The sequence below is a fragment of the Uloborus diversus genome, chromosome 1 (genome assembly GCF_026930045.1).
Source record: "Uloborus diversus isolate 005 chromosome 1, Udiv.v.3.1, whole genome shotgun sequence".
Lineage (NCBI taxonomy): Eukaryota > Metazoa > Arthropoda > Arachnida > Araneae > Uloboridae > Uloborus > Uloborus diversus.
In genome coordinates, this window is record NC_072731.1 from 53,376,754 (window position 1) to 53,402,395 (window position 25,642).

The 25,642-nt window shown below is 32.7% G+C and overlaps 1 protein-coding gene across 1 annotated transcript in view; it reads right to left on the reverse strand.

The window, feature by feature from the left end:
• The window catches only part of LOC129229646 (exocyst complex component 2-like), a 55,316-nt gene that overhangs the window by 22,800 nt on the left and 6,874 nt on the right, over positions 1-25,642 (reverse strand). The window contains exons 4-16 of the mRNA XM_054864003.1: positions 22,724-22,841; positions 22,575-22,618; positions 22,038-22,107; positions 17,248-17,372; positions 17,085-17,162; positions 16,816-16,961; positions 15,587-15,668; positions 15,397-15,499; positions 15,029-15,141; positions 11,938-12,101; positions 11,759-11,809; positions 8,863-9,026; positions 800-921 (exon numbers count right to left, since the gene is read on the reverse strand). Of these exons, the coding sequence (XP_054719978.1) occupies positions 800-921; positions 8,863-9,026; positions 11,759-11,809; positions 11,938-12,101; positions 15,029-15,141; positions 15,397-15,499; positions 15,587-15,668; positions 16,816-16,961; positions 17,085-17,162; positions 17,248-17,372; positions 22,038-22,107; positions 22,575-22,618; positions 22,724-22,841 (1,380 nt within the window). The remainder of the gene's footprint in view (positions 1-799; positions 922-8,862; positions 9,027-11,758; positions 11,810-11,937; positions 12,102-15,028; positions 15,142-15,396; positions 15,500-15,586; positions 15,669-16,815; positions 16,962-17,084; positions 17,163-17,247; positions 17,373-22,037; positions 22,108-22,574; positions 22,619-22,723; positions 22,842-25,642) is intronic.

Sequence of the window (25,642 nt, forward strand, 5' to 3'; positions counted from 1 at the left end):
AAATTGGATAAAGGACGTCCAGGGGAAGCCATTCCACTCTGTCTCATCTTTCTCAACCTTCAGACAATAGACATTCAGGATGCTCTGAGAACATCCAGGGGTAAAACAATTAAAATCATTCATCAAAATATTAATAATTAAAACAATCTATTTCTCTCCCCAACGGTTATACCACTTAGTGTCAATAATACAGGAGTGTTGACATAGGTGTTGTGTATGGGCTGGGAGGGGGGGGGGGGGCAAGAGGAGCGACTGCCAATTCACTTCCAAAAGTAAATAGGACTTGCCCCCTCACTTTGCAGAGTTAAAACTTACTGGTAGATTTGAAAAGGATTTCTAAAAGGGTGGATTGATTTATTTCATGATAATAAAAGCTAAAAATTCTAAATAAATGAGCTTTTCTCATCTTATTTCATAAGAGTAAAACTTTAATATGAAAGAATAAAGTCTACGGTGGCCAGCCGCTCCGACTTTTGATCTCATATTTCATTTTTACGAGTTATTAAATAAGTAATGTTGAAAGTCATCAAGTAATCTAGCCCAATTTTACAATTAAAAAAAAACAGCCTCAGGGGTTATGCCCCCTAACCTGAACACTTCTTTTGACCCCCCCCCCCCCCCCCCCCCCCCCCCCCCCCCCCCCCCCCCCCACCCCCCCGGCTTTTTTCATGCACCAGCCACCTTTGAGTGCCGGTGAGAGAGGTGTCATGGCGCAGACACAGCCATTCAAATTTTTAGGAAAACTAACAAAGAAAGGATTGCAAAGAGAAAAACGGAATCAAAGTAAAAGCAGACATACCCAGAGATGCATGGGAAAATAAAGTTTTCATAGCATGAACTTTCAAATCAAATATCAACTGCTGAACTGAACTAATCATTTCGTCTGGAATTTCCAATTTCAAAATATCAGAATAGCAATTCCTAAAAAGTAAAAAAGAAGATAAAAAATGATTTTAATTTTTGTAAGGTGTTAAAATAAATCATTGCACAAAATCATTCCAAAAACGTCAAGTTAGCCCAATATGTAGAACAGTGCACTGAGAAGAGAAAAGTGTTTCTAATTCTGTAAACAATTCTTCAGTTATTTCATTACAGAAGTAATGAAATAACTGAATTCATTACATTTGAACCTTCTTTCAAAATTTCAAAAACATTTATTTTACATAGCTCATTACAATCAGATTTTCATTATTGTTCATGGCAACTAATGGAAAAATATTGATGTGAACACTACAAGACTTGTTGTTTGGGTGATCAGGGAGGATTAAACTGCCCTCCCCCCTCTCCCGAATTTCAGAATAATATTATAATGCATTTTAGTATGTACTTTATTGTTTTTTTCCTATAAAATGCATTGAGTAATTACTTTAAATTTTAATCTCCCTCCCTCCACACACAACAAACTTTGAAATAACAGCTTGGGAACTATATTATGTTTTTACATACCTATTGAGTTTTTAAAAAAAATTGTAACTAAAAAGTGATTTTTGTTGAAATATGAGAGCCAAATATCTTTTGCAATCTAATACAACTTGTTTAAGTGCATTAAATTCCTGATTATCCACGGAATAGGATGGCATGGTAGCCGTAGATAAGTGAATTTGCCACTATTCCCCAAATTAGGTAAAAACAATGCTATATTATGTAATATCTAAAAATGCTCGCACACATTTAACATATAGCTAAAACGATAACAGTGTATGTAAAAAATACATGAAAAAGCTAGAAAAGGATTGCTCATCATTCCAAACAGCAGGGGTGCCCATCCCCCCCAAGCTCAATGGCGCAAATTCCCCCCCCCCCCAAAAAAAAAAATTATCGCTTTCGAATTGGGTTAAAACATAAGTTTGTAGTGTTTAATTTCCAGTTAAATTCGGGGGGGGGGGAGGCTGGGGGTAGCCCCAACAAATACCATTTGAACTGAAATGTTGTTGGATTGTTGACCCGCCTTGCCTTCCCTAATTTTAAAACGTGAACCTTGAGTAAACAAGTTTTGGGTACCCCTGAATTTTGCTACACCTTATTTTTTTTATTTATTTATATTTTTAAAACGTATGAATAATTACAGGGACAACTTTCTGGCTTGGGATGGAGTCATTACTAGATAAATACAATATAAACCGTGAAACGGAAATTTATTGTCACTTAGATAGGGGTCCGGGGAGTTTCTCCGCCTGAAAATTTTCGAAATTGTAATTTTAAAACCACAGTTTTACACGCTCTCTGGTGATGTTAGGGGAATAAAAGGTTTGGTGGCCCCTTCCCGGTAATTTTTCAATATTGAAACTTTAAAATCGCAGTTGTAAATAATCTACCGTTGTGTTAAGGAGGGCTTTCCTTTGTTTTCAAAATTATAGTGCTAAAAACGCAATTTTAGACTATCTGTGGTAATGTTAAGGAAAGAAGAGATCCTAGGGCTCGCCCCTGGAAAATTTTCAAAATTAAAGTCTCAAAAACGCTATCTATGGTTGGGGGACAAGCCTTTTCTGATATTGAAGTTCTAAAATCGCAATTGTAGCCGATTTTTGTGACGTTAAGAAAAAGAGTTTTCGGAAGCTCTCCCAGAATTTTCTCGATATTGAAGCCCTAAAAACCAAATTCAAGACGACTTTTAAATGTTGACGAGAGTGGGGAGGAGGGAGAGGGGCGCTCCACTTAAATTTCCGAACTTGTAGCTTTAGAAACGCAGTTTCGATATGTCTTGATAATGTTAGTGGAAGGTGAATTTCGGTGCCCTCCCCTCAGCAATTTTTTGAAATTGATACTCCAAAAACGCAATTCTAGGCTTGTCTTTGATCGTGTTAAGGAAAGAGGGGGGAATCAGGGGCTCTCTCCTATAAATTTTTCAAAATTGCATTACTAGAAACGCAGTTTTAGATGACTCTTGATGATAAAGAGGGTGTCATTCTGGCGTTACAGTGGGTGCGCTCTCCTGGAAGTTTTCCAAAATTGAAGTCGCAAAGCCAAAAAAGATGGATCACACACACCATGACAGATATTTTTCGGAAATCCTCAAAAATGGATTCAGCTATTCTGCACGCATCGAAAATCGGAACTCGAGAATTTTAACGAATCAAATATCCTTCTATACATATCAGATATGGAAGAAAGTAAATATGATTCACGAAAAATAATTTAAACACCTTAAGAACAGACTGTTCTACTTCCATCAGCGAAAACCAACATCACTTAAAGTTAATAAAAATCATCTAATGAAAAATTGAAACAATCAGTTTAAAAATGGTAGAGAAGACGGGAGTAAAGTGAAATGAAAAATTCTTCATAAGCTTAAGCTAGTTAATGAAGAAAATATATTAATTGTCGATTGGAGGGACTTCAAAACTAGTTCTTAACGATTGTCAAGGTGCAAATGAATCAACGCAAGGCTAAAGCATACTGGTCAGAGTTTTTACAAACAATAAAACATTTTTGACCTCCCTCCCTCTTATCACTGTCACACGTATTTATCATGCAGAATTGTGCTACTTCCAGAAAATTTGTAAGATATTGAAAAGAAATCTAATCGTCTGATATAGCTTTGAAACGGACACATACTCCATGCCGTCTGTGATGCTCCTTTCATTGAAAAAGAGACACGGTCATTAAATTTTTTAAAGAGTATACCAGGGCCGTCACTATTTCAAAAAACTGTGGGGGAGGGGGGGGTACATTTTGGCGGCCCCTTAATTTTTTCAAACGCATGTTCGAATATGCGGAAAGAGAGAAGATTTGGCTTCTGGTTTAGCAGGGATAGTCATATTACTAGACCTTAGTACTATAGCAATATAAATAATCGTAAGGATATTCAGTCAGAATTAAGGGATGTCGGAGGGCTAACTTCTTGCATTATTTCGCAATTTGAAGACATAAAAACGCAGTTTTAAACTATAATTTAAGTTTGGGAGGAAGGGGAGAGGAAATCCAGGATATTCTCACCCGATAATTTTTCCAAATTTAAGTTCCCAACACAACCGTACGTTATATTTAATTATGTACGGAAGAGGGGGCCCGGGGGCTCACAATCGGGAATTTTCAAGATTGTTATTTGAAAAACACAGTTTTATACGATCTATTGTGATGTTAACGGAGAAAGAGACTCGGGGTCATCGTTCTGTAATTTTTCAAAATGCAAACTTCAAGCACGCATTCCCAATTGTGAATTATTTCTGATTATAACACGTAAAGGAGGGACCGGGGGTTCTCCGTGAAAAATTTGAAAATTGTAGTTTGAAAAATGCAGTTTTAGACGATCTATGTTGATATTAAGGGAAAAAGAGATGCGCCCCCCCCCCCCCCGAAATGTTTTGAAATTTTGAAGTCTTAAAAACGTGATTATAGACTTTTTTTGTTAAAATTTAGTGCACCGCCAGTTTCTTGAAATCAAAGCTCCAAAAACGTGATTTAAGCTAACCTTCGATGAAAGGGGGGGGGGGAGTTTTGAAGGGGCTCACGACCAGAAATGTTTCGTAATTGAAGCACTAAAAGCGAGATTTAAGACATTTTTCGATGATGTTGGCGAGAGAGAGAGAGAGAGGTATTCTCTCGAAAAAAATTTCGATCCGTAGAAACCGCAGTTTTAGAAGATTTTTGTTAATGTTAATGGGTGGTGGAGAGATTTGGAGTCCTCCTCTGGCAAATTTTCAAAATTGAAATTCAATTAAAGCAATCGTAGATGATTTATTAATACTGTTAGAGGGGTTTTGGAGATCTCTTCCCCGAAAAATTTTCTAAATTGAAGCCTTAACAATGAAGTTTTTGAGGATCTTCGGTAATATTTGGAGGACGACAGTTTCGTGACAACTTAGGGATTTTTTTTTTTTTTAATTCAAGTCCAAAAGACGAAATTTATTCGATCTTGAATGAGGATGAATGATTAATTGAGAGGGCATTTCTCGGAGGTTACGTTGTGAGCACTCTCATGGTTTTTCAAAATTGCAGTCCAAAATACTCAGGTGTAGGCCATCTTTAATGATGTTAGGCTAAAGGATGGGGTTTGAGAACATTTTTCCGGGATTTTTCCAAAACCTAAATTTTAAAAATTCACTTCCAGGCCAGCTTTGGGGATGTAAAAAGAAGGGTTTGGAGTTTCCCACTCTTCCTTTCAGTTTGGCTACGTCTCTCCTATCTTCATTGTCAATTTTAATTACTGATAAATATATTGTGGTAATATTTTCTTCCAATTTTCCTTCGCCAAACACGATTATTTGCTTAGATTTTCCATAGTAAAACTTTCAATTTCCCCCCTAATATTTTTGCTTTCTTGCAATACAAGTGTTTGCGGCCTTGGAAAAAGGACTTTACACATTTTAAACAGATGTGGTAATTTTCTGCGATACCTTAGATCTCTATTCCACTTCATTTTATTTTAAATATGCCACCTGCATCTCTTGATCAAGCTGTGATTTACTTACGATTTTTACATTCAAAAATTTAGAACTTCTGGTGTGAGTATTCATTACAATACTTTGAATTTCTCTTTGCATTTAACTGTTATTAATTTATTTTTTTTTTTTTCTATTTCAAATTTATTTCTGTGACCCATACATTTTTCTCCACTAGCAATGATTTTCAGGACAATATTTTTCATTAAAAAAAATATATGGGAATGTTTCGGCGAACCCTATCCTATACGCTGTTCTAATGAAGCTGCCCTATTTATTTATTTATTTTTTAACTGAAGAACTATGAAGCATAGTTTTGTGTAACCAGGGCCGCCGAGAGACAAGGCGCGTACCATGTTAGTTTTGTCGCCTTTCCTCCCTCCCATTATGCTTATTTTACTCTATGCACAATACTTCAATTTGAGCCGAGCCCATAGTTTCAGACTAGGCAGGCATACCCACTCTGCGGCCTAGTGAAGCGTGTACTGTACTGAATACTTTTTTTTTTTTTTTTTTGCGTTAATAAAAATGTTTGAAGCTTACATTAGCCACGGCCCTTACTTAGATACTCTTAATAAAAGAGAATCATGGATGTCCCTAAATTGCATTTTAAAAAATTACTATTCAAATTTTACAGAAAAAATATTTTTTGTCTCTATTATTTCAATTGTTCATTTATAATTGCTATTTCAATTTTTTAAAACAACGAAGAGTTTCCCTTTCTCTTTGTTCGTTTTCATCGCTAAAATGAAATTGGCGGCCCCACTTCTGAAAAACTGGGGGGTGTAGCACCCCCCCCCCCCCCCCAACTCTTGGCGACGGCCCTGAAGAGTACGTGAAAAAAGCATTATTAATGCATCTATTTCTTGTTGAATAAGTTTAAATACTTTTTCTTTCCAAAATTCAAAAATTTCATGTTCGAAAGAAAAAAAAAGTTCTGGAAAAAAAAATCCCCCCCAAAAATTTTGATGCCGCAACTTGCGCCATAATCCCCCCCTGTGGGCACCCCTGCCAAACAGATTACACACAAATGGGAGCAAATCAAGCAAGCAGATAGCAGATTAACTGCAACAGCTAGGATACATCAAAAATGCAAAATGGAAGAGAGAGGAATTTTTCTAAGGCTGGTCCAGTCACTCATCTACACTGGTCAGCAGTATATATCTAAAAATTAGTAAGTACGGTAAGTCTAAAAATCAGGTTTCAACTAGTCAGTGTTCGGTGGTCTTAAAAGTTTTGATGGCATTGGAAGAGAGGGGGAAGAAAGCAATAAAGATGTCTAAAAATAAATTTTGCCCTTGTTAAGCTAAAATGTGCATTAATCTCCATTCAGTTAATCATTGCCTTAAAAAGTTTTTTTTTCTTTTTTTGGAAAGTTTGAAAGGTTGAAGATAAGCCACCTGCGAATAATTGGGATTTTACTGAATACACAATATAGTAATAAAAGGGCAGAGCGATGTATGCGTCACCAACACTCTTCAAATAGCACAAAATATTTATTTAACTATAGAGATAGAATGAGCAGTGCCTCAGAGAAACGTTCCTGGTACCAAAACAACTTGAAACTATTTGTCTCATGTCAGTTTGATGTGATAGAGTAAAATTGTTAATTAATCTAGGACTGCTATATGAAATTATTATTTTTAATTTCAAAATTTCAATCAAATAAATTAAACTCAATAAACATAGCAAAAAACATAAAATATTGAACAAAAATAAGAAATACAATTAAGAAACAGATTTTTTATATTCAGCCTGTATATATTTTGAAAATGAAATCAAATAATTGCAAATCAGTTTTATATAGTTACAGTCAACTCTCCCCATAGCTTGAGCAGCAAGTAATTTATAGATTTCAGAATTTTGTGGATTGGGGGGCACGGCAGTGCCCCCGCCAAGTCGAACGCGAAGCAAACACTGCCATACCATCCTTTACTGGAACCATTTTGCCTCATTTTCAGGCCCCTATTTGAGAACTTCTGAACAAGAACAGAACACAGAAATTTTCGTCATCCAGTAAGCTATAATCACATATTTAAAATCCGAAATTTCAAGTCTGTAGGTCATTTAGTTCCGAAGTTAAGCGAAAGCAAAGTTTCGCATTTATGACACTCACTCAGTCATGATCATCAAAATAGAATTAGTACTTCCCATAAACTCAGAGAAGTGAAATTTGGTACAGAGTTAGGGTTTAAAGGCCACAGAAAGGGAAAACTATAAAAACTAGGCTAATCGAAGATCTGGAGTGACCCTGATTAGAAAACACAAGAGCCCAACCAAACTATTAGAGATCGACATACCGCCTTTACAAAAAATATTCAACTTGGTGGGCCGCTTCATTTGATGTTAAAAATCGAAAGACTGAAGTATCTAATGAAGAACAATCAGCTGATCTCAGCTGTATTAGATATACAGTAATGCCCCCTTCTACTATTGGTACATAAAAAATCGACTGTCATTGCAAAAGTCCAGCATAGTGGGACACATCTTCTAATTTAATCTAGTCTAACTTTAGTCTACTCGAAAATTGCACAAATTAAATGTTTCTACAAAAAGAAGTGAAATCCCACAAAACATTCTGCAAAAAACTGGCCAAGTCTCGATGGAGCTGCTTGCTTATCTCTAAAAAGTAATGAAATCTAGACAAAATCATGACAAGTCTAAGGTTCCTTACTGCAATTCCTTTATTATTATAGTTAATGTTGTGTGACTTGGCCGCTAAAGGGTACGCAAGGGTACAAAACCAGGTGCTCCATGACACGATTGCGCCAATCTGTCGCCAGAACCGCTACCCATTGACGATAGAAAATTGCCACTCGGAAAACGTGTTAACGAAATTGACTTGTACCCACTAACGTATAAAGAATGTTTAAAGGCCAAGTCACACAATATGAACTATAATAATAAAGAAATCGCAGTAAGGAACCTTAGACCTGTCATGACTTTGTCTAGATTTCATTACTTTTTAGAGATAAACAAGCAGCTCCATCGAGACTTGGCTAGTTTTTTACAGAATGTTTTTGGTGGGATTTAATTAACTAATCTGTCTACATATTTAATAATGTTACCTAGAAAAATTATTATGAACATTTTTAAAGAAAATAGAGCTAATATATGTTACGGGCAATGTTAGAAATCTGGCATTCTATAGAATGCCTAGGCATTGCATAAAATACCCTAAACTGCTCTCATATTTTACTTTGCCTAAACCTTGAGGCAGAGACGTGGCGTCATTGCTGCAGGATGAGAGAGCTTTTGTGAAGAAAGATTTTGTGATTGGGGGGCGGGGGGGGGGGCATGGAAAAAAAATAAATAAAACAGCCAGCAGCAAAATCATTCTGAAGAAGAGTACTAAAGAATTACTATTACAGACATGCAGATGAGAATATATTCAAACTTGCACAAATATTATATGCATATAAGTGTGTTTTTTTACATTAAAAACGAACAGAATTTTCATTACTAAGAAAAAACACAATACCTGACACTTCTTAAACAATAGGGAAGCCATGGAGTGATGCTCTCAGATTTTGGCCATGTGCCAAGGCTCTTAAGTTGATGGACCGAAAGAGAATGAAGAGAATCAGGAAGAATAGCCATACGAATGAAAGAACACAACTTCTTAGTCACTTCTACAACCATGTTCTGAAATTAATCATACTTAATAAATACTATATAAACAGGCTTCAGTCAATGCACATTAAAAAGTGCTTAATTTTTGTTATATTAATCTTTAGCAACGAAATAGAACATCTATTTTAATGACTACAAAACCACTACCATTATTAATAAAAATTTTACATCTTATTATGAAAGAATTAAGTACAAAGATAAAACTGAAAAAGAATTTGGATAATGCATGTAAAAATATGTGCATCAATAACTGTTTTGAGGCTTTCGAAGCACTTGGGAAGAGCAAAAAGGTTATTAGAATAATAAAAAAAATTATTATTTTTTTTAAGTAACAGGAATAATTAACCTATCAGAATAAAAGGAAAAAATAGGGATGCTAAACTGTTTAATCCAAAAGGAAGGCAAAAAGACAAGCAGACTGAATCACCAACTAAAGTATAAACATTAAAAAAAAACTATTTACATTAGACAAAATAAAAAGCTAGATGCACCAAAGAATGTTTAAAAGCTTGCAACAAAGGGGGGAGAAATTTAAGAACACTTTTCAAGTTGTGAAAAGATTTCCTTCACAAATTAGAGGTTTTAATTTGTTGACCAAGTTGTGATTGTGAATTACTACCTTCATTTTGATTAGACTTAGGAGCTGAATTGAAATATCTGACTTGCACATTTTTAAGCTCCTTGATAGGAGCAGTTCATATAGCATCAATGCTCAAAACTCATGGAAATTGACAGTTAGTCATAGATTTTAGGCGCTGGCTGATTGCTTCCAATAGGGCCCCTGTGTCTAAAGTGGCAACAGACTTCAGGTGCCTTTGTTTGGATTTTTCCAGGAGAAAAAATTAGGAGATTAAAATAAGAACTATGTTTTTTGTATGTATGAGGTTCTAAGTTTCAAAATACAGAATGTCTGAGAAGTCCTTGACACATTTAAAAAAATCATAGAAAACCAACAAATTGCCATGTAAATTTGCGGTTTGCACCATAATACTTCACAGGTTCAAGAGTTTTTATGACATCGAAAAAAATGAGAAGGGAAAAAAAAGAAGCATTTTGCGTTTTCTCATGTCAACAAAAACAATTTAAAAGTTACTTTTAAATCGTTTTTGTGTTCACATGAACTTGTAGATTAGTAAGAACTCCTCCCCGCCGCACCATTGCTTTTAATCTTATTTTAAAAACTGTTTTCAAGATGTAAAAATACATTAAAATTTAAAAAAAGGAACAGTAAATTTATTAAAAGTTGCTAAATGTTTTTCTTTAAAACAAGCCGAAGTCACTAACATTTATTTTCGAGAAAATTATGGCTCGTGAAAATTAATGCTTTTACAGTATTACAAATTTATACTTGAAACTATTATTTTCGAAGACCCCTGCACCTTTTTGCCCCCCTAACATCAGCAAAGAAAGTCTAAAATTGCGTTCTGAAAACTACATGTTTCAAAATTTTTCTGAGGGAGAACCCCCAGACCCCTCTTTTCTTACCTTCCCTATCAAATCAGAGGTTTTGTTCTTTCCATTTTTTTTTTTGGCCGAGTGCCTCCCCCGCCCCCTAAATTTTTTTCTAGATGCTCCACTGAATTACACTTGCATTGAAAAACAGAATGTCGGACATAACGTCCCGTTAAAAAGCTGCGATTTTGCTAGATACTGGAGATTGGAGTTTTGATCTCACCCCCTGCACTGGCTAAATTGCATAAAAATATAGAAGGCAAAATTTTCCACTAATATATTTTTTTAAATTTTGGTCAGAAATGTTGTTTTTTTCCCTTTTAGATAAGAATGTAACTAACTCCTTCCCCCTCAAATCTCGTTGATTCAAAGAATAAACGAGCTGATGTGTGCATCACATGACTTCCTTTTACACCAATTTAATGTTATTTCTCCATTATTGCAATTTCAATGTGATTCTCTCTCTAACTCTCTAAATATCACCAACAATGGCCACATTGAAACCAGATTTTAAAAAATAAATAAATAAATAAAAATATCGCCAAGTTGGCGACAAAACTTGGCGACCAAAAGACTGGCGATATATCGCCAAGTGTCTGCCAAATTATAACACCACTTGAGTTTGCATCGAAATTAACAATGAACTCTTCCCAAAAAGGTGCAAAAGACCCCTTTAGAAACACCCGAATGCACCAAAAAAGAAGGTGCACAACTAGACCCCACTAAGAGTCTACATACCAAATTTCAACTTTCTAGGACATACCGTTCTTGAGTTATGCGACATACATACACACATACAAACATACAGACGTCAGGAGAAAACTCGTGAAATTAACTCGGGGAATTTCAAAATGGATATTTCAGGCATCTATACATTCTTAGGTACATATGTACATGTGTTTGGGTCAAAAAAAAAAAAAAAAAAACTCAATGTTCATTTGGGGATGAGCAAAATGGAAATTAAGGCCGATTTTTGAGTGAAAATTTTTTCGCAAATACAATACTTCCTTTTTTGTAAAAGGAAGTAAAAAAATGTTATGCTTTTCTGTATTGTTTATAATAGTAAACTATATCATTTTTATTGTGTCAATAGAGGGCTTCCGGATCAGGTTGTGCATGGGGCCTCAGAATCCTATGATCCACCACTGTATAGCATAGAAAAACATTTTATTTTACAGAGATAAATTAATGATTATAAGATTACAATTTGCATCAAAATGTCAAATTAAAAACATATAAACAAATCATTCAACAAAAAAATCATTCTATGAAAGTGAGCATTTCTTTCTTACTTTAAACTGAATATTTTTTGGTAAAACTTGTTTATCTTCATTGTCAGAGTTCTATAAAAACAATTATATAAAATTATCACAAAATTCATATTTAGTTGTACAAAATATCAAAATGCATACATATTTCTTTAAGATGCAAATGTTTCACATAATTATGAAGTCTATCAGATATGTCTTACCTCTCTTATGTGTAATTGACCTCCAAGATATGCTTGACCTAATTTCCATAGATTTGGAAAATGTTCTGAAAATGTTTCTGTAATGTCAACGATAAATTTGACAATCTGAGGAACATCACTAGATGATAAGCTAACACTGTTTTCACGACTTTCCATTTTTGAAGCTGTCAAGATCAAAAGAATTTTTAAAATATGGTGAAAAAGCAAAAAAGGAAAATATACTAAATTAGTCGATTCAAATTGCTCTTTAACAACAAATAATATTGAAACAGTTGAGAGAAATAAAAAGTTACACCATACAGTAAGAACATAATGAGTTCTTTAAAGAAATGTATACTGTATTTTCTTGCCTATTATCCGTGAATTATCTGTTAAAAAAGTGTAAAATTAATGAGGTGTCGATTATACACTGCCAAGGAATATCTGTACTTTTTCTTCTCAACATGAATGCATGAACCTCAATTTTCAGCAATAGAGACAGATTTAGTAGCCTGTATGGTTATTTATTTTACATAACCTGAATTTTCCTCTTATGCAATTCGGTTTGTTAAAAATAAACAACAATACAGTCATAATAGAAGCAGTCTCCCCATTTGAACTAGACTAGACCGTTTGCTCCTTTGCACTATGCAGCCAGAAATTCCTTCTAAAGGGGGTTTCTGGGTCAAAACAGTCTTTACACGTGTATTAACTACTGTATTAGAATTAGCAATTATGTTAAAACCAAGTTCTCTGGGGGTGTTCCTCCCCTCCCCTCCTTGCTGGGCCACTGCTCTTTTGTCTTGACTCGGTTTTTAAGTAATTGGCATACTATAATCACGAAGAAGAAATCATTATTTTTTAGATTAATTTTAATAATTCCTAAAACATTATTACTTTTTCACATTTTTAATTTAGTTAATAAACTTGTATGTCAAAATAAACAACCATACAGCCACAGTAGAAGCAGTCTCCATTTGCACTAGAGTAGACCGTTTGCTTCTTTGTCTTGACTCTTTGTCTTTAAGTAATTAGCCTACTGTGATCACAATTTTAAGAGTTAATCATTATTCTTTAGATTAATTTTGATTATACCTTAAATATTATCACTTCTTCACATTTTTAATTTAGTTCCAAAACTTGTATGCCAAATCAAAACAACTTCGGTTTTAGACATCGTATTATCCGGGGATTACATGCCACCGCAGATTATACAATGACTTTTTTTCCTTCTGGCCCATTTTAGGGGCTGCAAATTATATGCCACTGTGAATAATATGTAGGCAAATAGAAATATATGCAACATTTTTCATTACTGAAAGCCTCATTTTACGTAGGTAGTAATAAAAGGGGCTGCATAAGTTTAGAAACTTATAAATGCATTCTTTATATGATTATTATAGTTCTATCAATCATTAAGTTTTTTCTAGAAATAGTAGAAAAACTCATTAGATAAATCACCGTTAGGTGATTTATTTATTACTAGCATTTCCGTACCCGGCATTGCTCGGGTAATGGAATTAGCAGGGGTTAACAGTGCTTGGTGCACCTAGTTTCGAAAATCCCCTATAATAATTACTTATTACCTATAACTTTTTCTAATTTGGGGAGGATCCCGTGGCCCCTGAACTCCTTACATATATGCCTTTGTCCTTAACCGATCTTTAACTGTTATTAACGATCCTTTTAAAGTATTGATTATCTTTGCAAACACAGGCCATCCACATTTTATTGATATACCTATGTTTAAGCAAGAACTTCTTTGTATACAACATTTTTAGTTTTTTTTTCTGGTGCTAAAATTATTAAGCTGCTTGATGAACTGACTTTGGAGAAAGCTACATAACATTGGCCATGTGAAAAAAAGTCTTCTCTTAAATTGGTCCCTGCTACTTTTAATGTCTGTCCTTGTGATTTATTAATGGTTATTGCAAAGCAAACTTTAACAGGAAACTGTACTCTTCTAAATTCAAAAGGATAGTTCGCCTGTGATGATGTTCTTAAAAACTTCGTTTCTAGTTTTGAAGAAATGAAAGCAATAGACAGAAACATTATGATTTGACTTGAGGAAAGCCTCGAAGAACCACGTGAGAAACAAAAACAATATCAAATTTATAGTTCGCTATCGACCAAAAGTTGAGATGAAGTACTGAATAATGATTTGAATGGAGGAAAGCCTTCGAAAATAAGGGATTTGAATTCAATGACAGGTTTTAATTTCTCAGAAATTAAGAGGTTTTAATTAATTTCTCCCGAACTAATTGAGATTTCGAAAAATCCTTTCTTAGTGGTTACTTTCGTAATCATGCGGACATGCCTGCCAAATTTCAAGTCTGAAGCTTCAGCGGTTTCGGCTGTGCGTTGATATATATATATATGTATATATATATGTATATATATTATCTCAGGACATTGATTTTTATATATTAAGATTAGCATAAGAAATTACCACACAAAATATTTTTGTATTTGCACAACACAAATCTTTAATAATTTTTTGTTTACAACTATATATTCAAATTCGACTTCAGTTTAAAATAATGAAGTAAAAACAGTTTTGAATATTTCTTTTTAAAGATTTGTAATTTTTTATAAAGAAATTCAATTCATTAGAAAAAAATAGATTATCGTATAAAATGTTTACTTTTTTTGGATGGAAATTCAAATCAAAAAAGAAAGGGGAAAAGTCTGAATACAGGTCAAAGAATTTCAAAATTTAGCGAAATAAAGAAAACTATTTTTTCTAAGCCTGTAAGCAGAAATAGCAGGACTTATACTCAAAAAAAGGGGGGTGGGGACTACTAAAAGTGCTACTACTAAAGTCATCTTTGCTCATGACTTTCATAGAACTCGAATTTGATTTTAAAAAATTTAAATGGCAGGCGCCACGCTTGGAGAGTTAAGAAGTCTACCTAAAGGAGAAATTAAAACTTTAAATTAATTTCTATTTCTTCTCAAAAAACTTCACTTTTAAATTAATTTTAAGATTATTTTAGGAATGCTTGGAATGAAAGAACAGAGGATATTAATATTATTTTACTTGCAATTAAACAATACAAGTAAGAATTTTTGTTTAATTTTTTATAAAAAACAAGTTTAATTTTGAACTTGCCTATTGTGATATGTTTGTCCTTGGTTTCATTCAGAACATTCAACAGCCATGTTTTATTGTGTGTGACACACAACCATGCAGGATCACAAGAAGCTTCTAAGTTAACTAAAAATCTGTAAAATAAGATTACAATATGAGGAAATATTTTTGAAGTGTTTCTTAAAATATATAAAAAACAATTAGGTTCAAAGCAATAAACTTTTTCAGTTCTTATATTGTGAAAGAGTTATGAAGCCATATTTTTCGAAATGATCAAACTTCTTCAAAGGCTCCACTATTTTTATGTTAACTAAACAGATTTGTTAAGGTTTTCATTACAAGGAAATTATTTAATAATCATTTATTTAATAACAGATAAAAATACTAACTTAACTAAACGCTTCTGCTCTTCAACTGAGGATGGTTGTTCTTTCAATTTTTCTAATAACATCTCTCTAAACTTATCAATCCTTTGTTCAACCTCATGATAAACTATATAATAAAAAACAAAAAGTTATTAATATTTTTTCTTCTTTTTTTGTCTGGAAATACGTTCAAGAACAGGTAAAATATAATTACCTTTTTTAAACACTGCAACTTCTGTGTCATGGAATAAGGATTTTGCTCTTGCATAGTCATTTATAACAATTTCATATTCGCCCTGAAATGTAAAAATTGTGTTTTTAAATCGCAAAGTTTCATTTAGGAACAAAAAATGGAAATAGGAAACATATTGATAAAATCTTAATCCTTTCTAAATTGAACAAGAAAATTTTAATAATGTACTGTTTAATACACAAATATTCAAACTAATGGAAATCAAATTAATGGATTTCAAAATAGAAATTTAATATGCAAAGATGAAAGTTAAAATGATATGGCTATGTGCAAAATTATTAGAAGGTAAAAACAATGCATGCTATATGTTATACTATTTTCGTACTAAATTCTACGAATTTATCATTATTTTTTTCACCCAACAGTCTATTCCTAAAAATATGCTGAATTGTTTTGTTAAGATTGTAAAATACAAAGAATAAACATTTCAAGAGTTTTTTCTTCCTCTTTAAAGTATTAATATGTGAGTAAAAAAATAAGAAAAGGAAAGAGATGATCAAAAGAATAAGTAGTCAAACTCTGTTAACTTGAAACTGCTTAAAACATGAAATACTCATTTGGCCCTGTGAGTTAACAAGCACTTAATAATCTATTGAATAAAATGAAATCCAATTAACAAGAACTATGAATTTTGCATTAAGAAGGTTTGACTGCCTTTTCTTTTTATAATGATCTTCATTGCAAATAAAGAGAGAGAACAAAAAAAAAAAAAAATAATAATAAAGAACTTTTGAAAAAAGATTACAGGGGGAAAAAAGGCAACTTAAATTGTCACACAATATCCCCCCCCCCCTTCCTTAAAATCCAAAATGAAATTCAGACATATATCTCAAGAGCAGAACTGTTGATATTGAAAAATGGTACTAGCCCTGTTTAAAAAAAATAATGCAGCCAATTTTTTTTATAAAAGCAAGATGACTACTTTTCAATATAGGGCACTATGGCGGGAAAGAAACTACCTAAGAAAATAAGGAATTTAACTACTGTTTTCTGAAACTAAAGCTTTACGATTGAAAATTTTATAAACAGGCTTGAATGTTTCTAAATACCTTCTAGATTTGTAACAAAACCAGTTTCTAAATATTTAATCATTTCATATGATGACACATGCCTTTAAAAGTAGAATGTTCCATCATTGTGTTTAATCACATTCATGACAAAAAATACATCACAGAAATGAGTTGAATTACCTTCCTAATATTTTTCTCAATATTAGCAGGTAAGTTAAATAAGAATCGAAACCTCTGTAGAACACTTAGAGCATTTCTAGTTGAATCCCCCTTTTCTTTTCTTGTCAACATTTCTTCAAATAAATCGAATGCTTCTTCTTTTGCCTCTGAAATTGAAAAGACTCATTTCATATGTGAACATCAATGAAACAAACCAGTATTATAAAAAAATAAAAAATTAAAAACAGCATATGAATTTAAAAAGTGTTTTAAAACTAGGATCAAATTACTTTGAATTGCTTGTTTGGCAGGAACTGCTAAATTCTGATCTAATGTTTGAACATCTTTTTCCAATGTTGACTTCAAAACTGAAAGTCGCAGAAATTATTACCATTGCAGAAAAAATTTCAAATTAAAAAAATATATACAACTCTTGTCATAAAATAAAATTACTTTCAAGAGCTTCCAAACAAGACATAATAGAGCTGACATTTGATTTCATGAATGCTAAAGGTCCTTCATCATGAGTTGTCACTTTTCTTCTCAAAAATGCAAGCCCCGTTTTCAAATCATCGAATCTACAAAATTTTAAGCAAATGCAAAAGTGTCAGAAAAAGAAGAACAAAATGCATTCAACACATTGAAATGTAAACATGATAACACTTGACAGCATAAAAAATGCTTTTGACACTATTCCTGCTGATTTGTAAGTTAAATGAACTCCTAAATCCAAATATGACTACTGTTTTCCCCCATCACAAACCACTTTTGGGGATAGTTCCCACTTATTTTTTTATATATATATATATTTTTCAACAGCTTCATAGCTTTTATTTGAATTTGGAGCGGCAAGGGGCATTATACTAAGGGTTAACTTTCTTCTGAAGTTCTAGAGAGGTGAAAAGTAAAAAAAAAACATGAAAATTTGTTGCAATGGAGACTTTCAGGGAATTCCATCCTAAAACATTTAAAAATCATCAAAAACAATCTTTTTCAGAAAAGTTTTACACATAACTTTTTCACGTATTATTCTGTGTAAAACCAAGGCATCAACCTCATTTCTAAAGCTTCTTGTCTGAAAACATTCTTGTGTAATTTAGTTACTTATTTTTAAATTTATCTTGGAAGTGTACATTGCATATAACTTGAAGCGCTGATTTCTGTACAGAAGCTTCCTATATTATTTATATTATTTCAAGTTACATTCAGGAACGTAATTATAATTAAAATGAATTCAAGTATACTTATAATATAGCATAGTTGTAGATTTCTGGGATGTATGGTGTTCATTGTTCATTTATCTTTATTTTTGATTTTGATAATTAACAATATACATGTCAAAATTGATCGAAATGAGATTCAATGGGGAAAAAATATTTTCAGCTTTTATTTACAACCATTCTCCGTACTTTTAATGATATAATTGCTTTGGCTGTCTATGATTCCTGTCCTTCTAATGAATTGATGGAAATACTAAATTAAATGATGTATAAGAATTTTCCTATAAAAAAAGTTTATATCTTCATAAAAAATATTTCTTCTGTGTGCATGTTTGTAGTCATAAGGGTTTGAAAAGGCTAGAATGAAATTGATCATTGTAATTAAGTTGATCCGAGAATGGTTTAGAATCACAATGGATTCAATGAGAAACGTTTTTGTTAATTGAATAATTTGGTTAAACATTGGATGGTTATAACTCCTAGATGATTCATATTTATTTTAACCTATTGTTGAGAGAGAATTGAAACAAATATTAGCTGTTGCCAAAGAACAAAAAGAAATTCAGCTTTGCTTTTTGTAGTGAATTAATGATTAATATTTATTTTAGTCTTTTGCTGAGCGTGAAGAGAAGTAAATATTTAAACCAGTGCCAAAGGAGAGTAAAAAATTCATTTCTGATTTTCCTTTTATGATTGTGATGTGCTTTTCTGCAAAAACATTTTGGTTCCCATAAAATGGGCATTTATTAAGCAGGTTGGCAACATGTAGAGGACTAATCAGGAGAAAACAAATCACGTAACATGTGATTCAAAATCAGGGTTGGCTTTCTGCTGGCAGAAACTAGTTTTTGCCGTGCCAGTGGCAGAAACTGGTTATAACCGGTAAAAACCGGCAGAAACTGGCAAAAACTTTAAAATGTCTTTAATAACTCAGGTAATTAGTAACTGATATTTGTTTAAGTAAACTAAAAAATTAAACATCATTTCATCATTAAAAAAATATAATCCAATGCTAGTGCCCTTGATTTAGTTCAGAAAGGGAACTTTTCAATTACAGAGGCTCATAGTATTTGGATTAGTTTAACAAAGGATAAAAAAATCATATGGGGGTGCTTTGGAAAGAGGAGTGTTACTACATGGTGGACCAGTTATACAATAGATGAAAGTTTCACGAACATTGCTTGCTCCTTGATGCATTGTCTGCTAGCTCTTCTGTTTCAAGAATATTCTAAAATTTCTCATTTATTTTTCATTTTGTGAGTTTTTGCCAGTTTCTGCCGCAAAGTGGCAGAAAGTGGTTTTTGCCATGCCAGTTTTAACCGGTTTCTACCAGTGGTTTTAACCGCCTCGGCAGAAACTTGCCAACCCTGTTCAAAATAGCATTAATTTGAACTGTCAGTTTTTCATCAGTTTTTATTTGATGCTAGTTATCAAAAGAACTATTACACGGCTCATTGAAAACCATACAACTGAAATTAAAACCGAAAGTTGGTAAAATTAGTTATAACATTCCTGAAATTGATCCTGAATAACTATCGTTTTAAATACATTTTAAAAAAATTATTAAGTAGTAACTTTTGTAGTAGATCAATTTTGATCTGTCTTGAATTGTCATTAACTTATAATTACCTCAAATTTGGTGATTAAAACCGCTTTTTAAAATTAACAGGCTACTTGCAGCATTGCTTGGTGTTACTACATTTTTTTCTATTCTGAAAATGTGCACTTATTGAGAATACCATATTTTTACTCATTGAAATAATGCTTTAAATTGTAATTTGTAAGATGCAGTATTTATGTGAATATTAAACGTGATTTTTCATAAGCAACCTTATCTACAAATTTGAATTCTTAGTTCTCATTCGATGCATAGCATCTTATGAAGTATTAGACCTCTGACTGAAAATTTAACTGTTAGTCTGTACGAAGTATTAAACGGTTCGTTAAAAATATTAGTTTGCAAAATTTATTGTAATGTTTACAAAATAAAAATATAATTTCTTTTATGATCATAATAAGTAACGTTAAATTATTATGGTTTACAATCGTATAATTGGTTTACAATCGTATATATATTGCTTATGTGTGTGTGTTTAAAATCATAAGGCTTTTAAACAACTGCACCACAAAAATTACCACAAATTCTTTGTGTGTAATTAAGTTGATCCGAGAATTTAGAGTCACGATGGATCAAATCAGAAACTTCTCTGTTAATTAATTAATTAATTTAAACATTGGATGGTTACATCTCTCAAATGCTTGATATTTATTTTAACCTATTGTTGAGCGTGAACTGAAATAAATGTTTAACCTGTTGCAAAATGGACAATAAGAAAGCCAGCTCTGCTTTTTGTAATGAAATTTCCTACTATCATATGTCAATTGAGAATAGATAAAACATAGAGAGAAGAGTGAAGCCTTCATTTCTTGAAAGCAACGATTTTAGGTCCCGTGATATATTTTAAAGTAAAGTACTGGAAGAAATCGGTGTTCTTTCACTAGGTTCACGCAAAACGTGTCTTCTGTCGTCATAGTTGAACCATGTGACCAAATCAGTGCTTTAGGTTTTCCTAAGTAAATGATCAGAAAGTACCATACCTAGCAACATTTGTTTCTCGGTTCAAATCCGAGTTTCGGCACTAATGTCAAGAAAACTTAAGGATTATCCAACTAATCAGAACACTATTATAGGAAAAGATGATGGAATTTAAAATGGAAAAAAAATTTATTTTCGTCCAGATAAATTACAACTGGGTAGTTAAATTACAACTGTACACAAAATATCAGTGCAGTAGAAGATCTTTATCTTTGGTGAAAAGAACAAATTAGGCAATACATGAAGTTTTAAAAGTTTTTGTTCAAAACATCGGACCGCTAATCGATCAGAGCTCGCTTTGCTCACTGATCTGCTGGATTATAGTAGTGGTGGCTTGGCGAGTTTGGCCATAAACAATAGAGTTGCATGATTGTTTGTTTACATTATAAAGCTACTGTTAATGTAACTTATGGTAATTTTGTTTATTTGGCAAAATATTTCAAATTGCAAAGAATTGTTTTTAGTTTTTATAGAGTGTTTAGTCATTTTAGTAGAAAAATGTGTTTATTTTACATCAGGAGGGGGCGGGGAGGGTTGAGTGAATTTCACTTATTCTGAGAACTGTTTTTACCTTTATCATTTTTTTTTAAAACAATATCCTTTCAAATGTTTTATTTTTTTTCATATGGGGGATGTTGCAGCGGGAATTCCCATTTGTTCAAAATGGGTAGTTAGTTTTTTACACCTAATATCTGAGGACGATTTTTATCCTTTGAGTATGGCTGAAGAAGCAAACCATGCAATCTATGAAGCTCTTTCAAGTATGTGGGAAAAAATAGTTAATGAAACACCTGCTCAGTAGGCATTAGATAAATTACGTCGTAATAAACATACGCATTCTGACACCAAGCACAGCTTAAAAAATTTTCTTTTTACTTATTTTTTTCAACAAAACGGTTCAAACACTTCATAGTTTATTGAAATGTTTCAACTTTTCAACTTACAAAGTTTGAACAGAACAACGTCTGTTGGATCTTCTAGTATAACTTTACTTCACATATACTTATCGTAATGAGAAATGCACTTCTATCCTCTATTTGCTTTTCCCCATTGGCAACAATGTACCTCATATTTAACCATTTATTTATTTAGCAATAAGAACAAGCCATGCCAAATTTTATAAGAGACTCTAAATACTAAACATTTAATGAGGGACTATAAAATAAAGACTAATTCCCTGATAGCAATGGTCAGTAAACTTATAAACCAAATCTGAACATTATAATGCAGAAAAACAGTGAATAAATGAGGAGTATAAGATGGAGTATTAGAATTGAAATTAGAATATTTTGGGCTTTCAAAAAAAAAACACACACACACACTGCAATATACATTTACAACAGAAAATGTGTTGAATTACATGTGAAACAATGAAACACAATAAAATAACAGCTTTATGGTTAGAAATAAAATAAATATACTAGCACCTTGCACCATGGTGATTTTCCAAAAGATACCATGCAGGCACAAAATTCTCAGCTAAAATATCACCCGAACCTAAATAGAGAAAAACTTATATTTAAATAACAAAGGCTAAAATTTAGCTAAGTAAATTAAAAATAATATTTTGCTAAATATAAGGCAATTACTAGTACATCACACACATATTTGATTTGTGGGATTGCAGCTGAAAGCATAAGAAAGATTAATATTTTTAAGTATTTTAAAATTTTAAAATTTCAGTTAAAGTGTCTTCTTTTTCAAATGATTTAAACATTTGTTACATTTCACAGCATGAACTGCAGAAAAAAAAACTGAGCACTGAACTAGAATAATTTTAAAAGCCACTTATGTTTAAACAAAATGAATATTTGAAAACAATTCCACACTCAAATCTGCATTATACAATACAGGGCAACCCTAAGGGTGACTACAGACCTGCAGGATTATTCTTAGCTTCTTTTTCAAAAAAAGTTCTATTTTTTTACTCAATTGATTAGCATAATCAAACACACACTGCTTACCATCAGAATATAGTTCTTGTAACTCATCAAGAGGAAATCTTTCTCTAAAAATGGAAAAAAAACAACATGAGAGGAAATTTTTTTTTTTTTTTTGGTAAAAATAAACAGAAATATAACAAAAAGAAAGAAATTGAGCAAAACTAACTTACACACTAGACTCATCAGATAATCTTAAAGGGTCATCTGGATACAACTGAGATGGAGATGTAGGTCTGTTTTTGCCAAACCAAGATTCATCAACCCACACAGCAGATTCATCAGTAAGACCTAAAAATAAAATGAAAAACAATTTCAAATTAAAATTTAAAGAACTGAGTAAGAAATGTATGATACAAATTGCATCAAACATTTTAATCTCCCAATATTAAGAGAGGAAAATATGGCGTAGTTTGTCATGAATGCACAGAACTTGCACAATTTGAACAATGTTAAATTGTCCTAACAATGTATATGACTAACTTCAAAAGGTTTTTACTACAGTAGCCCCTCATTATATCTTGCCTTGTTATATCGCTCATTCAAATATATTGCTTTTTTCTACTGTCTCCTGAAATATTAAAGTCTAAAATAAGAAAAAAAAACTTTGCTTTAAGTTTGAAACCATTTCTGAAAACATATGGTATTGCTCAGAGAAAGTCCTCTTTCTTCTTTATTTTCTCAATGAACAAAAGGAAGCTATTCTTCTGAATTCGCTGGAAAAGCAGCAGCAATACCTGTCATTCAAATTTACATACCCGTGCAGTATATGTTTACATTTTGTCACCACGTTTGTTAGAATAAACGAAAGTTTTGGGTGAAGCATTTTTTTTAGTGTTGTGTCCATAGGCGGATTTAGGACGAAAATTTTGGGGGTGCAACAATAACAGGGATCTGGGGCGTGGGGGTTTTCAACAAGGCAGTGGCGAAATCAGAAAATAATTTTAGGCCAGGGCGTACTTTTAAGTCTAAAAAACGAGATGTAAACCATATTTAGTAACATTAGGAGATCAGCAGTTCTTAACAATTCAAACTGCAGAAAAAGTTTTAAACAAAAGTCGATGTTGTTAGAAGCAATGTCGATGTACGAATCCAGCTTCTAGTTTGAAAGGGGATTCACGCCCCAGAAAAAATTTGCAATAGTAGTTTTGAAAACGCAGTTTTAGAGTTCTTGGTGATATTTTAGGGGAAAGAATGATACGTGGGGCTCCAAGGCTGTTTTTAGAAATTTAAGTCTTATAAATGTGATTATAGTGCATATTTATAGTTTGGGTTAGGAATGACACTCACGGACTGACCTCAATCGATTTTTTGAAAAACAGATAGAAATATGCTCCCTCCCCCCACCACCACCTCTTTAATTTTTTTATGATTGAAGTTCCAAACACGCTATGGTGGAAATTTTTGATGCTATTCCCGGACGATGGTCCTGAAGCTCTCCCCTGGAAAATTTTCGAAATTGAAGTCCTAAAATTGAAGTACTTATGCAATACTCCATGGTATTAAAAAGAGGATTTCAAAGGCTACAGTCCCGAAAGATTTTCCTACTTATCACGAAATAGTATAGTTTTCAAAACCAAAATATTAACAATCTTTGATGATAATTAGAGGAAGGGGGTGGGAGGCCCTTGTTCGAATCTTTTCCAAAATTAAAATCTTAAACACATGAGTAGAAGACCATATTTGGTAACGTTAGGGACACAGCAGTTTTCCAAAACTGAAGCTACGAAAACGCAATTTTAAACGATTTTCGATGTTTTTAGGTGATCATAGGATCTTCCTTAGAAATGTTGCGAAATTGAGGCCCAAAAAACGAAATTTAAGGTACTCCGTAATAACATTGGCAAGAGAGAGGGCATCGGGGGGGGGGGGGGGGGGGAATTGAGGACTAATAGAAAAAATGAAAACGAAATAGAAAGAATGAAAAAAAAAAGAAAGGGGGGAGTATGAAAGAAAGAGGATTGTACGAGGAGGAGGAGGGAGGATACACACAATTCGTCGGCAATAATCTGAAGCTGTTGAAAAATTTAAAGGTCAATATTTCTCTTTTTGATATAAATTAAGGTTTTTCCCCAATATTATTTATTTTTTTCTTCTTAAAATAACTGCATTTTCCTAAAATGAGATCTTTTCTTCCCTTCAATAATGAAAAATATATTTTTTAAAAACATCAACTCAGCATTTTGTGGGAAGAGTCACCAGTATTGTGCCCCATCCCCCCCCCCTGAATGCACCACTGCAGCAAGAATTCCGGGAGTCCTCCTTCAAAATTTTTTTTTTGAAAATTTACCGGAAAAATAATGGTTTTTAGTTGAGTTCGAAGTAGATTTTATTAATTTTATTGCAATTTTGTCTTTTTTTTTTTTTTTTTTGACTCGATTATCTATAGTTGTTTCAAAGTAGAAGAATTCGTCTTGATATACCAATAAATACACAATTACAGAGGAAACAATTATTATATACTATAACACAGCACTAGTATAGCAACTATGAAATTTTTTTTACCCAATTGCGCTTCTGAGTGACAAATATTACATTTTTTTAAAACCCAGCCAAAAATTTTGGGGGTGCGGCGCACCCCCGGGCACTCCCGTAAATCCGCCTATGGTTGTGTCAAGGTATGGAAACCTCCTCACATAAAAATAATGAACTTATAACTATTTTTAATGACGTCCGTTATATCACGCTTTCGGATACATCGCTCTTTTTCTTTGTCCCCCGAAAAGCGAGATATAACGAGGGGTTACTGTATCGAAATAAAAAAAAAGTAATTATAAAACAAATATGTATCTCTAACAGCTAAATGAGAGTAAATTACTATAATAGTAATGCAATTAGACTTAAAAAATATTCAATAATATTCCCAATAATATTTCTTAACATGCATGCAAAAGATGTAGGAAATTGAAATTTAAAGATTTTATATCAGACTAACAAATCAGTTTTGTTCACCAGGTGAGTTTAAAAGTGCTGCTTTGGCTACTACACATAATAGGTATCCACTTGAAAATTGATTTCATGTGTACAGAGATGGTTTGGCTTAAAATGCAATAAAAATGCTGGTGTTAGCTATTTTTGCAGCAAAAAGCAAA